Genomic DNA, 15,216 nt, shown 5'->3' with positions numbered 1-15,216 from the left:
AAAATACCAAGCATTTTATGTTGTGTTTAATCAGTGCCCAGCTTTCCATCACATGAATATGTCATCATTTTTGTGTTTTTTTTTTTTAAGTGGCCCCAGGTTGCTGGACAGTAACCGTTTCCAACTTTTCCTTACCGTGGTCAGTGTCAGGATGCACTGTGTGTGTCTTTTTTTTTTTTTTAAAGATTTTATTTATTTATTTGCTAGAGAGAGAGCACAAGTAGGCAGAGTGGCAGGGAGAGGGAGAAGCAGGCTGTCCACTGAGCAGGGAGCCGGACGTGGGGCTCGATCCCAGGACCCCAGGATCATGACCTGAGCCGAAGGCAGCCGCTTACCGACTGAGCCACCCAAGTGCCTCAGCACTGTGTATGTCTTTGAAAAGGAAAAGGTTGATGGTAAAAGAAAGGAAAGTCGGGGGCGCCTGGGTGGCTCAGTCGTTAAGCGTCTGCCTTCGGCTCAGGTCATGATCCCAGGGTCCTGGGATCGAGCCCCACGTCGGGCTCCCTGCTCGGCGGGAAGCCTGCTTCTCCCTCTCCCGCTCCCCCTGCTTGTGTTCCTGCTCTCGCTATGTCTCTCTCTGTCAAAAAAAATAAATAAAATCTAAAAAAAAAAAAAAAGAAAGGAAAGCCGATGTGAGATGTAACTGATTGTCATGGGAAAACAAAATTATTAGGTGTTACTTACCCAAGCAAAGATTTCCTTGTAACCATGGTAAGAAGGTATTTCAACTGTATTTTAATTATTTTTTGGTACTTGAAATTGTCTTACATTTTTTAAATCAAAGCATAATACTTTGTTAATACTTGGTTAAACAATCAAATAGGACAGAAGGAGTGAAAAGTGATGAGAAGTAATCTTTCTAGCCTCTCCTTAGCTGAGGCTGTTCCCGAGAGGTAAACAAACCTTTATCGTTCCCCTTACCTTTTTACTTTGGTGGTTGTCTCCAGATTTTGAAACCCTTACAATTAATTTACCATTTCTAGGCTTATCGCTTAGTTCTAGACCTGTCTTGACTTCTTCTTTTTTTTTTATAAAGATTTTATTTATTCATTTGAGAGAGAGAGAGAGAGAGAGAGTGTGTGCATGAGTGGGGGTGGGGCAGGGCAGAGGGAGAAGCAGGGAGCCCCATGCAGGACTCCATCCCAGGACCTTGGGATCATGACCTGAGCCAAAGGCAGATGCTCAACCGACTGAGCCACCCACGCACCCCCCTGTCTTGACTTCTCTGATAGACTAGCTCACACACCCCTGAGCCATGTGTATGTATTCATCGGCTATTCTGGAAGTGCCTGTGCGTGTCAGGACTGCTCTAGGGGCTCAGCAGGGAAGGAAACAAGTCTGCCTTCACAGGGCTTACATCCATTTTCGAAATGAGATTTTTATTTTAGGATAATCACAGACTTACAGAAGCATTGGAGAATTTTGCAGAGAACTCTTTCTAAAGCATGTGAGGATAAGTTGCTGACTGGATCTCTCCCCGATACTTGAGTGTGTTTTTCCCAGCAACAAGGATATTCTCAAAAATATTCACAATACAGCCGTACAAGTCAGAAAACTGACATTGACACATTGCGATCACCTAAACCTCAGGTTCAGCCGCTCTTCCCTGTGACTCCTTTATGGCAGGCGGGTGCGACTCAGCATCCCTTGTGTTCTGCCGTCGAGCCTCTCTCTCCTCCTTCAGTCTGGAATGGTTCCTCAGTTTTCCCTTGACTTTTATGACCTTGACACTTGGAAAGACTATAGACTGGCTGCTTAGTAGAATGTCTCAATTGTATGAGATTGAGCTTACACACCTGTGGCAGGGATCCCTCAAGAGAGACACTGGGTTCATCTCATTCCATCTTACCAGCGGACATAAAACTTTGATGTGTCCCAATACTGGTGAGGATCCCTTTGATCGCTTAATTAATTAGCATCTGCCAGGCTTCTCCACTGAAAGTTACTCTTCACCTTGCAAATATTTTGTTGGCTGCTGCTATCATTCCTTTTCATTTGCTCATTAATCCACATCAGTATAGATTCCTATCTGAGACCCTGAAGTGGTTCAACCAGTTCCCTAAGTTCCCCTGGCTCCTTTGAATGGAGAATGGCATTTTGAAACATCTGGGAGCTGGGTGTGTTCATTTCTGTTGTGGTGGTTTCTCCCAGGCCCTTCAGTGGACGGAGCTGGGGACTGGGTGTGTGTGCATCCGTGCTCATATATACACTTACATCTCTATAGATTTTATATCTGTTGTGATCTCTGTACTGGAAACCAGGAGTTGACACCAATATCTTGAATTGAGAGCCTGCTGCTGCTGGATTATTCTAGCTTTCTGCCTTCCCAAATTTGTCATGTCCCTCTGTGACTGTAAGGTTCCTATCTGCCTTTATTCCTACTATAGATACTTATGGGGTCAGTCTTTCTAGATAGGCAACCACTCTTTGCTTGTGTAAGTAACCAGTTCTTCACGGCCATTACTACCCTTTCTGCACAGATGCGCTCCCCCACTCCATTCACTGACAGCACACCACTCAAACCTCCCCTGCCTCCATCACTCACCTAGTTCAGGCTGATACCATCCCCCTGCCACACACACAGCCGCCCTGTGGACACTTTCCTCATTTCACTTAGACGTAGGTCCACCCCCACTTGGGTTCTGCATTCCCAGGTAGGGTTGTCCCTCACTCCCACCCTTGCAAAGGCACCCTCCTCACCCTACTTGGCTCCAAGCCTCTCCCCTCTTCCACCCCCCAAGTGCTCACCTCACTCTGCTTGGGCTCCCATGTCCTGCTGTCCATCACCAAGGTTCCTTCCTCTGCCTGCACAGATCAGATGCCCTCTTCTCTGCTCCACCTACCAGTTTGAGGACTGAGTTGTGTGAGTTTTGGCAGACTGTGGCTTTCGAGGAATTGATCCAGTTCATCTAGGTTACCAAATTTGTGAACGTAGAGTTTGTTCATGGTATTTCTTATTTGTCGATTAATGTCCATAGGACCTGTAGTGATGTGTATTCTTTCATTTCTGATATTTGTAATTTGTGTCATCTGTGTTTTTCTTTGTTAGCTTGGCTAGAGACGTGTTGTTTTTATTGATCCTTTTCAGAGAAAATCATGCTGTGGACTGAGTTGTGTGCCCTGGCCCTAACACCCCCAGTATGACTGTATTTAGAGATAGAGTCTTTAAGAGGTAATTAGGTTAAATGAGGTCATAAGAGCCCTTGTAAGAAGAGAAAGAGACATGGAGGAGAGCGCTCCCTCTCCTCCATGTAAGAATACACGAGAAGGCAGCCGTTTCCAAGCTAGGAGGAAAGCTCTCACCAATTATTGACTTGAGATCTATCTTCTTTTCTTATATATACATTTAATGCTATAAATTGCCTTCCAAATACTGTTTTTACTATATCCCACAAATTTTGATAAGCTATGTCATAATTTTCATTTAGTTTAAACTATTTTTAAGTTTCTCAAGATTTCTTCTTGATCCAAGTGTTATTTAGAAGTGTCTTGTTTAATCTCTCAGTATTTGGGGATTTTTCCAGCTATCTTTTTGTTTCTGAGTTAGTTTAATTCCATTATGGTCTGAAAGTATACATTGTATAGTTTCTATTTTTAAAATTTTCATGTGTTTTTATGGCCTATATTGTTTTATGGTTCAGAGTGCATTCTGTTTAGGTATATGTTCTATGTGAGTTTGAGAAGATGTATTGTGCTGTTGAGTGAAGTAGGCTATAGATCTCAGTTACATCCAGTAGATTGATGGTAGTGTTGAACTCAGCTATACCCTTATGATTTCCTGCCTGCTTGCTCTGTTCATTTCTGATAATGGAGTGTTCAAGTCTCCAACTATCATTGTGGACTCATCTGTTTCTCCTTGCAGTTCTATTCATTTTTGCCTCCCATAGTGTGATGCTCTCTTGTTAGGCACATCCACCTTAAGGACTGCTAGGTCTTGCAGAATTGATTCTTTTATCATTATGTAATGCCTCTATCCTTCATAATTTTCCTTGTTCTGAAGTCCACTTTGTCTGAAATTAATGTAGCTACTTCAGCTTTCTTTGATTAGTGTTAGCATGGTGTTATCTCTCTCCATTCTCTTAATTTCTGTCTTTATACTTAAAGTGGGTTTCCTGTAGACAACATCTAGTTGGGTCTTGTTTTTGTTCACTCTGACAACCTCTTTGATTGGTGTATTTAGACCATTGCCATTTAAAGTGACTATTGGTGGAGTTGGATTAATATTGACCATATGTATTACTGTTTTCTATTCATTCCCTTGTTTTTTGTTCCTATTTTTATCTTCCACTCTTTGCCATCTGTAGTTGTAATTAAGCATTTTATATGATTCCGTTTTCTTTCCTTTCTTAGCATATCAGTTATACTTCTTTTTCATTTATTTTAGTGGTTGCTTTAGGGTTTACAACATGCATTTACAACCAGTCCAGGTCCACTTTTAGATAACACTGTACCACTTCACAGGTAGTACAAGTATGATGACAAAATATTCCTAATCCCTACCTCTTGTCCCTAGCATTGTTGTCATTCATTTGACTTAATACATCAGCACATGTTGGCATATATATATAGTCAACCTTGAAAATAAAACAGGCAGTTATTTTACCAGCAAATGGGTTTATATGGGAATAGTAGAGAATTACAGTTCAGGACAGGCAAGCTACAGCAAAACTATGTGGGAATGCAGAGTACAAAGGAGAGGAACGCTCTTTTATAGAGAAAAGGGGGAAATTGGGAGGGGCCGTTATCAACAAAAAGTCCATTGAAGTAAACTGGGAGTCCAAAGTGGTAGTGGCTCTTCATTGGCTGAGTTGTGACTCTCTCATTGGCTGGGCTGTTGCTGGGCAAGGAGAAAATCTTCCTCCCCCCTCCTAGGGTAAGTAGAGTAGGCTTCTTCCTGTTGGAAAATGCAAGGTACATCTCTTCCTGTTGGGTCCACAAAGGGCTGTGAGGAGTGGTACAGCCTGAGAGCTCCCCCTTCTGGCTTCCCAACTCCATCTTAAATTAGGTTATTAATGTTATTAGGATTATTATTGCCCAGCTGGTTTATTTTTTTCTTCTCAGGTACATATTTTAGTACTTTCAGAAGGGGATTGTGGGTAATAGATGTTAACATCTGGTTAAACCAGATAGGGTATGCCAGGTTCTTAGTTATTTTCCTTCAACAGTGGAGATAGTAGTTCATTTTCTCCTAATTTGTCAATCTGTTGGTTATTCTTTTGTAAGTAATTAGTATGTTCTATTGATTTTTTTAGATTTTCTCTTTATCCTTGATATTCTGCTGTTTCTTTACAATGTAAGAGTGGATGGTTCAAATTTATTCTGTTAACACTTGGGATTTTTCAATTGTAGAATTCATGTCTAACCTGAATTTCTGAAAAGTATTAGATGTTAATGTTTTTAAAAATTTTATCCTCCTGGGCGCCTGGGTGGCTCAGTTGGTTAAGCGACTGCCTTCGGCTCAGGTCATGATCCTGGAGTCCCGGGATCGAGTCCCGCATCGGGCTCCCAGCTCAGCAGGGAGTCTGCTTCTCTCTCTGACCCTCCCCCCTCTCATGCTCTCTCTATCTCATTCTCTCTCTCAAATAAATAAATAAAATCTTAGAAAAAAAAATTTTATCCTCCTTCCTCTTAGATGTAGATTAGTGTTTCTTCATTTATGATGTTTTTCATAGCTTTCTTTGCATTTTCTTTTTATTTCTATGAACTTAGTTTTGAAAGGTTTTAATTCTTTAAATTACCACTTTTCTCTTAGCTTCCAACTTAGTATTAACTTCCTCTTTTGAGTTTTCAATTTGATGACTATTTCTTGCTGCCTAGAGTTTTGATAAGTTCTTTTTTATGTCTGCATATCTTTTTATATCCACCTGCTTTGTTTCATGAATATGAGTCCTTTTTATCTCTTGGATATCTTAATTGTATTTATTTTAGAGTCCTTTTCAAATGCTCTTTTATCTCCATTTCCTCAGGTGTGAATCTCTACTCCCTGACAAAACCTTTGTGGGTTGTTTTGTTTTTTTAACATTTATGATGGCATTGATTTATGGACTTTGTGGTTTTGTTTGAAAGCTTGTGTTGCTTGGACATTTATTTTCTCTCAGCAAATTTCGTCCATCACCATCACTTCTGGATCCAGATCAGAGTTTTTATTTTTGGCTTATAACATCACACCCTGAAGAGAGAATGTATTTTCAGACCCAAAGATCCCATGACAAGCAGGCTTGGGCACCAAATTACCTTAACGAAAGATTAGACCAGTTTACAACATCATCTCACATTTCCAGCATTTACTATTTATTTTAGTGATTTATGTTATTTAATAGGTAAAAGATGTACCTTGTCATTTCAGTTGTGTTGCTCTTATTGATGCTTAGTGTGAACACTTTTCCAGGATTGCTTGTGTCGTACCCTAAAAAATGATTGCTGGGTTGATTTCCTTTTCTTTTACTTTCCATCACACCTAAGTTTTTACCCAAGTGTAATTACCTCGCTTGATTATTCATATTCACTGAACAGTGTTTGTCACTTTTCCAAATCAGATCTAGGCCTAAAGAATAAAGATACTTGAGTCTGCTTTAGAATTTTGCTGCCTGCTGGCTATTCAAATCCAGCCTGTTTTCTAATGCCTTCTCTACCTACTGTGGTATTAAGTGAGATGCACAGGTGTGATCCTGAATCATTGCTGAAGCTGAGTTATAGTTGATATTCTGGTTCTGATCGCCTTGTAGCAAACCTTTGATAATGGTTAGTGGTGTAAACCATTTTATAATGTGTATGGATTCTGTGGTGGGGACTTCGGAATGGGCATAACACAGAGGATTCGTCTCGATTCCACAGTGTCTGGGGCCTCAGCTGGGAAGACCTGAGGGCTGGTGGTGAGGAAACAGATGGATTCAATTGACACTTAGGCGGTGACATCTCTGGCAGCTGATTGGGAAATTCCTATAGTGACCTTTCCATGGGGTTGCTTGAGCTTCTTCCCAACATGCTGGCTGGGTTTTGACAGTGAGCATTCAAGAGGACAGGTCATAAGTACATGGCATTTTGGCCGTCTAGCTTTGAAGTCGCATGACCCCACTTTCATGTTGTTTACAAGCCCCTCCACCCCCGGCTCCCGGGAAGGGAATACAGAGCCCGCCTCTCAGTGGGACACATGTCAATGACAAATTGTAAGAAGAGCACGTATGTTGGGAGACATGGTGTGGCCCTCTTTGAAAAATATAGTCTGCCAAGTTGGGAAAATAAATTGTTTAATTGCTAGTAAGCCAGTAAAGGAATTATTTAAACATCTTTTAGTGTGACAAGGTTTGAAACAAGATTTTAAAATTTAATCTCCTCAAGTAAAATTTAGTTCAAAACCCTATTCCATAATAATTTCATGTATTAAGATTTTTATGATTGTACTTTTAAATTTATAATCCTTTTTCTATCAATAGCACTTTCTAAGAAAGGTCTTTTTCACTTTTTATTTTGCAGATAAAACTATAAAATGTAATCTGGATTCATTGAGAAGTTCACCTAAAAAAAAGTCTGAAAAGAAACAACAGTGCATCTCTTTGAAAGATGTAAATAAGGTTGTATTTTAAAATGCTCATTAGGTATAAAGTTCATACAATGTTAATTTTAGAATATTCTCATTTGAAATCTAGGAACCAAAGTATGTTTTCTGTTAAGAAATTCTTGGTCGTGGTCGTGTCTTTCAGGAAGAAGTATAGTTTGTGTGTTGGCTCTAATTCAAAAGAACAAGAGAACTCTAGCTTCCTTCCTGTTGCTGGCCTAGGGGCTTCTCTGCAGGATGGGGTACTTATGCTCATTTAACAAGGGTGTGAAAACCTGAGATTATGGGACACTCTAATAGTTCCAGTCCAACCTGTCTTTCCAGTCCTTCGACAAGACAAGTGAAATAATTATAGGACATTTGAAATACTGATTATCTGAAGTGCCACCTGCTTGCTACTTGGACACTTTAATCTAGTGGTTGTAGCCATGGCATAACCACATTATCCAGTTCTTTGTGTCTCCATGTCTGTGTTGCCTGACAGTGATCTAGGATGGTTGTTCATGAGAATGACTCCCATGGAATTTGAGCTCCATAAGAATACATATCTTGCTAGCATACACATTCTTTCTAAAAAAATTTTTTTACAGTGTGTTGAATCCTCCATGTACTGGCCAACAAAGAGGGGGATAACCATATATGCTGAGCCAGATACACCAGCAGCAAGGTATGATTTGAAAATTTAGTGTAATCGAATAGATACATGAGTTGTAATACTGTCTTACATGGTGTTTTGTATGATTGATGATAGGAAAGGATTCAATATCAATAAAGAGTGGTCCAGAAATTTTGATTAAACCTATATTAATTTTAAAGAAAAACATATAACAACTGGTTAGTAGCACAACTGACCAGAAATTGGTAGTGGCTCTAGAGTCTCTGTGTTACCTTGTTGGACAAAGTTGTTTCTGTGAGGTAGGTCCAGTGGAATTGTCCTGATGTAAAGGCTGATACGTGTGGGCCAGAAGGCAGTACAAGGTGGTGGGGGGCAAAGACTGGCTGTTCAGGAGGAATATCCAAGGCTTTGACCTTAACCCTGTCCACATCAAGAGGCGGGTTCATGATGTTTGTGAAATCACAGAAAAGTTGTACTATTGTTACACTGTGTCACAAATAGTGTAAGATCTTAGTCATGTGCTCCATTCCTCCCCTCCTGGGCTTCGTGCTAGTGTTGTCCTACATTTCATTTATACGTTCTTTATACATCCTAGGCTCTAGTATCATTTGTATCTAAACGGTCAGTGGTCTTTTCGATAGATTTAAATAAACAGAAAAAAAAATACCTTCTGTGTTTACCTGCATAGTTACCGTCAGTGCTTTTCTTTCTTTTTTTTTTTTTTAAGATTTTATTCATTTATTTGACAGAGAGAGAGAACAAGTAGGCAGAGAGGCAGAGGGAGAAGCAGGCTTCCTGCTGAGCAGGGAGCCCGATGCGGGGCTCGATCCCAGGACCCCGGGATCATGACCTGAGCCGAAGGCAGCGGCTTAACCGACTGAGCCACCCAGGCACTCCCCGTCAGTGCTTTTCACTGTGTAGATTCATATCTCCATCTGGTATCGTTATGCTTGTCCCTGAAGGACTGCCTTTACTGTTGATTGTATTGTGGGTCTGCTGGTGATGGATTCTTCCAGCATCTGTATGTCTGGAAAAATTATTTCAGCTTCATTTTTGAAAAAAGGGTATTTTTACTAGGTATAGAATTCTAGGTTGATAGTTCTTTTTTCCTCTGTATTTTAAAGATACTGGTGTCCTGTCTGCTTGCTGCATCATTCCTAACGCAAAACTTACTGTCATCTTTTTCTTTGTTCCTTTGTTTGCAACATGTCTTTCTCCTCTGAATGCTTTTGAGATTTTCTCTTTGTTTCTGGTTTGAGCAATTTAATTACATATGCCTTGGTGTAGTTTCTCTCCTGTTTCTTATGCTTGGTGCTCATTAAGGTTCTTCATGTGTATATTTTTGTCTTACATCAGATTTGGAGAGTATTCATATTGTACAGATGTTTGTCTGCACGTATCTCTTTCTCCTGTCCTTTTGAGACTCTGATGAGACAAGTATCATACCTTCTGATACTGTCCGAAAGGCCCCTGAGACTTGGCTCATTTTTTTTTTTTTTTTTTTACCTTTTTTCCTTGCTATTCTTCAGATTAGTAATTCTGCTGATGTATCTTTAACTTAACTGAGCTTTCTGTCATCTCCATCCTGCTGAAATTTTATTTGATGTATTTTTCCATTTTAAAATTTTCATTTGGTATTTTTTATAGTTTGTATTTCTTTGCTGAGAACTTTAATTGTTCCACTCAAGAGTGCTCACCCCTCCCTCTCTCAGGGATCATGTTATAATAGCTGCTTTAAAGTATGTGATGATTCCCACTTGTCTGCCATCCTGGAGTTCGCACCTGCTGATCATCTTTTCCCTTGACAGTCGATCTGGTTTTCCTGATTCTTTGTGTGTTGTATTCTGGATATTTTGAATATTATGGTGTGAGACTGGTTTCTGTTCAAATCCTCTGGACAATGTAGGCCTTGGTGTTTTCATTGTTTGTTTGTCACTGACTAGTGACTCCATTCTGGTGTCAGACTCCATCTCGTTTGGGTGGTGACTGCAGTTCCGCTTTGGGTCTGTTCTGAATATGCTCAGCTTGGGGCGAGCCTGGGACTTGTGTTGGGTCATTCTCCGGCACACTCTCTTTTCTCCAGGATTTTCCTCACATTGACCATTTTCTACATGCTCCCTGTCCTTGAGCCTCTGTCCAGGTAGATGGCTTTTCATGGAGAAACGGCCATGCCAGGTCTGTGTGATTGGAGCCACTTGTGGAACGAAACAGCAGTGGAAATAAGAGGGGAAAAAGATGGAGGTTTCCCCCACATCTTTGGACCCTGGGGTCCATTTCCTAGATCCTCTAGAGAGAGGGAGTTTTGGGTGACAGCTCCCTGTCACCACTGCAGCTGCATGACTGGAGCTGCCCATGGGGCAGGGCCAGAAGAGAAAAAGGGAAACGAGGAAATCAGTCAGTGTACCTATCTAGCCTGTGGCTCCCCGGCTCCCCTTCCTGCTTCTCTGGCTTGAGATAGAAGGTTTCTCTCAGTGCTTGGTGTCCACATCCGCGGTGCAGTTCTATGTTCGGGGCCAGCCTCAGGCCAACACCAGGAGACAGAGGAGTGTAAAATCCCTGGGAATTCTCCATGATTCTGGTGGTTTGCAGGTTTTGACTTCTCTCCCCTTCAGTTCTGTGCTTTACACAGGGTTTCCAGCTGAGGTCAGAGGAGAGACCGGCTATGGAGGGCTTAGGCCCCTCTTGGTGAGCCCCAGCAACCTCAACGTGGTTTTCATCCTTAGAGGGCAGAGTGTCCATTCTCACAGAAATAAATCTGCATATGTAGAGCGACACACTCCTCAGTGCTACTTAACTGAGTTTTCTCCCAGAAAATATAGGCATTTTCAGGATTGGGGCAATGGGCTCGGAGATTCTAATCAATGTTTTTTGGTTTCCAGCGCTTTATGTCAGAGACCAAATGAGAAACCACTTAGGTTGGCCGAGAAGAAAGAACACAATGAGAAGAATGGCTGTGTGAAGTATGAATTATTTCCTTGGTCTACATTTTTTTAATAATTGTAATAAAATTATAAGCAGGAAGAATTTACATATTATTTTATTATTTATTTCAAACCTGCATTCCCATGTGGAAAATACACCTACAATGTCTGCTGTAGGCTTTGAAGTTAATTGTTTTTCCTGGTCGCTAGGGTAGATTTTTTTTTTTTAGTATTTGTTCCGCTGTAGTCATTTTCTGCCTCCCCTTCCTGATTCTTTTGGTGAAGTTTTATGAAACAAATTAGATACGGTTGGTCTTTGGGGCTGTTGGTCTTCTATGGGTTTACATCTGCTGCCTTCCCGGTTTTCTGATGGCTAAAGGGGTCTTCCACCTGCTGGAGAAACTATTTCGTTACTTGTAGTGTGGAACTGGGTTTTGTTTTGTTTTGTTTTGTTTCGTTTCTGTCTTGTCAGATTCACAAGGTATTCACTGAAGAGTTAACAACAGAGTAGTAACTTTATTTCCTACTTGTTTAATCCATGAAACATTCTCATACTCATTTTTATGATTTCTTACCATACCAGCCTAAAAACACCCTTATAGTCCAAGTAACTGTGGCTGCTCTGAAGTCAGTCGCCAGAGTGACAAGGGATTTACGACAGTTCAGAACGGGGTGGGTCGTACTGTGTCCACTGATTGGCCCGGAATGACTGGGGGGGAGGGTGTTGACTGCAACACCGTTGGGCTGCCTGCCTCCCAGAGCCCACCCTCTGGCCCCGCAACACCCTTGCACCCACAGGAGCTCTTCACAGGGCTCCCTGGCCACCCCCTGCAGCCCACAGATCTGGGGGTGGCTGTCAGCGCAGCTGTGTTGACCCCTCCTCCCAGGGCAGCCCTCCACCCTACTCCCTGAAAGCCATGGGGCTGCACCTGGTGGTTTTCCCTGGAATGAGAGACCTTGCATTACCCGTGCAGCTCATTTCTTACTTTCATTACATTAAATTGTAACTTGATAAGCAACCCCGAGGTACTCTGTTGCCTTTTATTTTTGTATTAAAAGGTGGTATCTTCTCTCCTCATGGGCTAAATGCCCTTTACTTAGAACCCGTTGATTCAGCGATGGCAGTGACTCTGCCAGTGGTTCCGGATTACGGCACAGGAGGGAGGAGGTGGCAGGTTTCTCAGCAATGTGAGATGACCCGGTGGTCCTGCAGTCTTTCTTCATATCAGAACAGGTGTTCCTGGGATTGGTGGCACTGTGTCCACAGCCTGGGGGCCGGGGTTCAGGGGCCAGTTCCGTACTGACCCGACCTCTGTGGCCTTTTATCACAATAAACAGGACAAAACGGGATGAGCAGTAATTTCACAGCTCTGCCTTGGGATGTACAGTTGACCCATGAACAGCACGGACGTTCAGAGTGCTGACCTCCCACACAGTTAAAAGTCTGCATATAACTTGTGACTGCCCCCAGACTTAACTCCTCATAGCCTACTGTTCACCAGAAGCCCTACTGATAACGTAGTTGATTAACATGTATTTGTACGTCTAATGTATCATGTACTGTATTCTTATAATAACGTAAGCTGGAGAAGAGAAAATATTATTAAGAAAACCATTAGGAAGAGAAAGTACATTTTTAGTACTGTACCGTAAACAATCCGCATATAAGTGGGTGTGCACAGTTGAAACCCATGTGGCTCAGGGGCCAACTGTGTATTTCATTTTATCTCTGTCAAGGAAGAATTAAAATTATAACTCAGTTGAGGAAATATTAACGCTCCTTTTTCCTTTAAATTGTCCTTTTCACTATTTTATAGATTGTTGCAGTTTTTAAATCCTGATCCTTTGAGAACTGATGGGATCTCTGATCTACAGCAGGTATGACAGTCCTACAAAAATATTAAAAATCCACGACAGCTCTTTGCTCTTTAAGTCCGTCTCCTTCCTCGTCTGGATTTGAGATTAGAAGAGAAACCCCCTTAGGTGGGGACTCTCCCTGAAGACACCCTTTTAGAGATTCTCCAGTGAATTACTGCTTTAGAGAAATTATTATTTGGTGGGGGATAGTAGATGCTCTTCCTTTCATTTTCCTTCCATTCATTTTGATAGTTTTGGGTGGGTTTTGATGAGCATATATATCTAGGCTGTCCTTCCTTTGCATAAAGTGGTTGGCTTCCTGCGCTGGCAGGCGGGGTGGGGGCATCTAACTAACTGTGGGGCGTGCTGTCTCAGTTGCAGAGGCTGCGGTCCGGCTCCCAGCAGCCCTTGGCCGTGCTCAGGCACAAGATCGAGCCTTGTTTGTCCGTTGATGCGTCGCCGCTTTCGGCAGACGTGAGAAAGGTAAAAGTGCTCCTGAAGGCGGGCTCATGAAGGAATGCTGACCTGTTCAAACATAGGAGGATTTTTAGGAAACCCTTCCAAAGCTGCACTTGTGTCGTTTCTTGGCTTTTGAAATCCTCTGTTAAGCTTTTGTTATTAAGTTCTCGTGTATTCTTCAGGTTTACTTCCTATAAGTGGCAAAACCACTGTATAATTCTTAATGCTTTTCTGAGATAAGTTTTCAAATGCGTCCCTGGAAAGGGGCTTATTAGAAGGAGCAACAAGTTGCCAGGGTAGTTATGCTGTATTTCCGAGTGTTCTCAAAACTGCTTTAGAGACCTACCATTCCAGTTAGTAAATTGACCACGCATGCTTTTCTATTTCCTTCTTGATTAAAAAAAAAAAAAGGACAGGAAGAAAGAGGCTAAATCCACAAGGATGAATTGAATTGAGAACAAAGTCTTTAGTGGCCTAGAAATTTGCACAGGCTTTCAGAAGATGGAAAACAGGCACCAGAGTGTGGCTGACTAGTAGAGGAAGGAGAGAAGTAGGAGGTTCTGAACTTTCCTCCACCCATTCCTGAGCATCCACAGTCAGCCTCTCGGGAAGGATGATCTTTTTGAAGGAACTGAATGGCCCTAGAAATGCCCTTCAGATGAATTCTCCCAGTGAAGACACCTGCTTGCTGCCCTGGCTTCCTGCAGGGGTGTGGCGCTCACGGAGCCGAGCTCTGCGCTGGCCACACGTCTTCCAGCCTGCTTTTAGTGGGCCTCCTCCTGGCGAACACACATCAGGGATCCTTAGACATTTGATGAAACCTCCCACCTAAAAAGAAAATAAAAGCATTTTTTAAAAAAAAGACCAAAATAAAACTCTGAAGGAAACAGTGTAGGCAATAGAAGATAATGCTACAAAACAAATACCCTCAGAGATAAGTATTAACAGTATTTATTAAACAATAACAGGGTGCTATAAAAAAGGCCCAGAGGATAAAAACGGTTCTTGGAAATTCAGAATGCTGTAGAGATAGAAACCAAGCAGCAGATTAGAGAGAGAAAATGGAAGCTAACTCTTAGAAAGTAGAGCAAAAAGACAAGGAGATGGAAATAGGAGGGAAACAATTTGAGGGTCATTTCGAGGTCCAGTCTCTGCAGTGGGATTTTTTAAAAAGAGCAAAGGAGGTGGGCAGAAAATTCTGAGAAGAGGGGCGCCTGGGTGGCTCAGTTGGTTAAGCGACTGCCTTCGGCTCAGGTCATGATCCTGGAGTCCCGGGATTGAGTCCCGCATCAGGCTCCCTGCTCAGCAGGGAGTCTGCTTCTCCCTCATCCTCCCGCATCTCATGCTCTCTCTCTGTCTCATTCTCTCTCTCAAATAAATAAATAAAATCTTTAAAAAAAAAAAAAAAAGAAAATTCTGAGAAGAGCAACACACGAGTGATTTCCAGACCTCATGGAAGGGACTGTCCAAATTACGAGAGTCCTCATCCCACAAGCCCAGCCACAGCGAGGGGCCAGGATCGCGGGCACTCGGCTGTGAAGCGTCCAATCGGGGGGCTTCCGAGGGCACGAATGCCTTCAGACTTGCCATCGGTAACACCAGAGGGGCGCTGATTCCGAGATTCGGGTGGAAAGTTCTTTCCAACCTTGAGGTCCATCCTAAACTAGCAATGAAGACATTTTCAAGACATGCAAGAGAATTGACTTCCTCAAGAGAGACACTCCTGAAGTATGTTCTCCACCAAAGCAAGAAAGTCAGCCAGGAAGGATGACCGGCCTTGCAGACAGCAGGGACAGTGCCGGGAGGCC

The 15,216-nt window shown here is 42.2% G+C and overlaps 1 protein-coding gene across 1 annotated transcript in view; it reads left to right on the top strand.

The window, feature by feature from the left end:
* Positions 1-15,216, top strand: part of TDRD12 (tudor domain containing 12) — a 67,284-nt gene that overhangs the window by 23,406 nt on the left and 28,662 nt on the right. The window contains exons 9-13 of the mRNA XM_035023513.1: positions 7,474-7,571; positions 8,146-8,222; positions 11,051-11,131; positions 12,910-12,970; positions 13,325-13,432. Coding sequence (XP_034879404.1) covers positions 7,474-7,571; positions 8,146-8,222; positions 11,051-11,131; positions 12,910-12,970; positions 13,325-13,432 — 425 coding nt within the window. The remainder of the gene's footprint in view (positions 1-7,473; positions 7,572-8,145; positions 8,223-11,050; positions 11,132-12,909; positions 12,971-13,324; positions 13,433-15,216) is intronic.

Source organism: Mirounga leonina, unplaced genomic scaffold (genome assembly GCF_011800145.1).
Source record: "Mirounga leonina isolate KUSES-001 unplaced genomic scaffold, KU_Mleo_1.0 Mir_177, whole genome shotgun sequence".
Classification (NCBI taxonomy): domain Eukaryota; kingdom Metazoa; phylum Chordata; class Mammalia; order Carnivora; family Phocidae; genus Mirounga; species Mirounga leonina.
The sequence above is the reverse complement of the archived record's forward strand: the minus strand, read 5'-3'. Positions and strand labels throughout refer to the sequence as shown.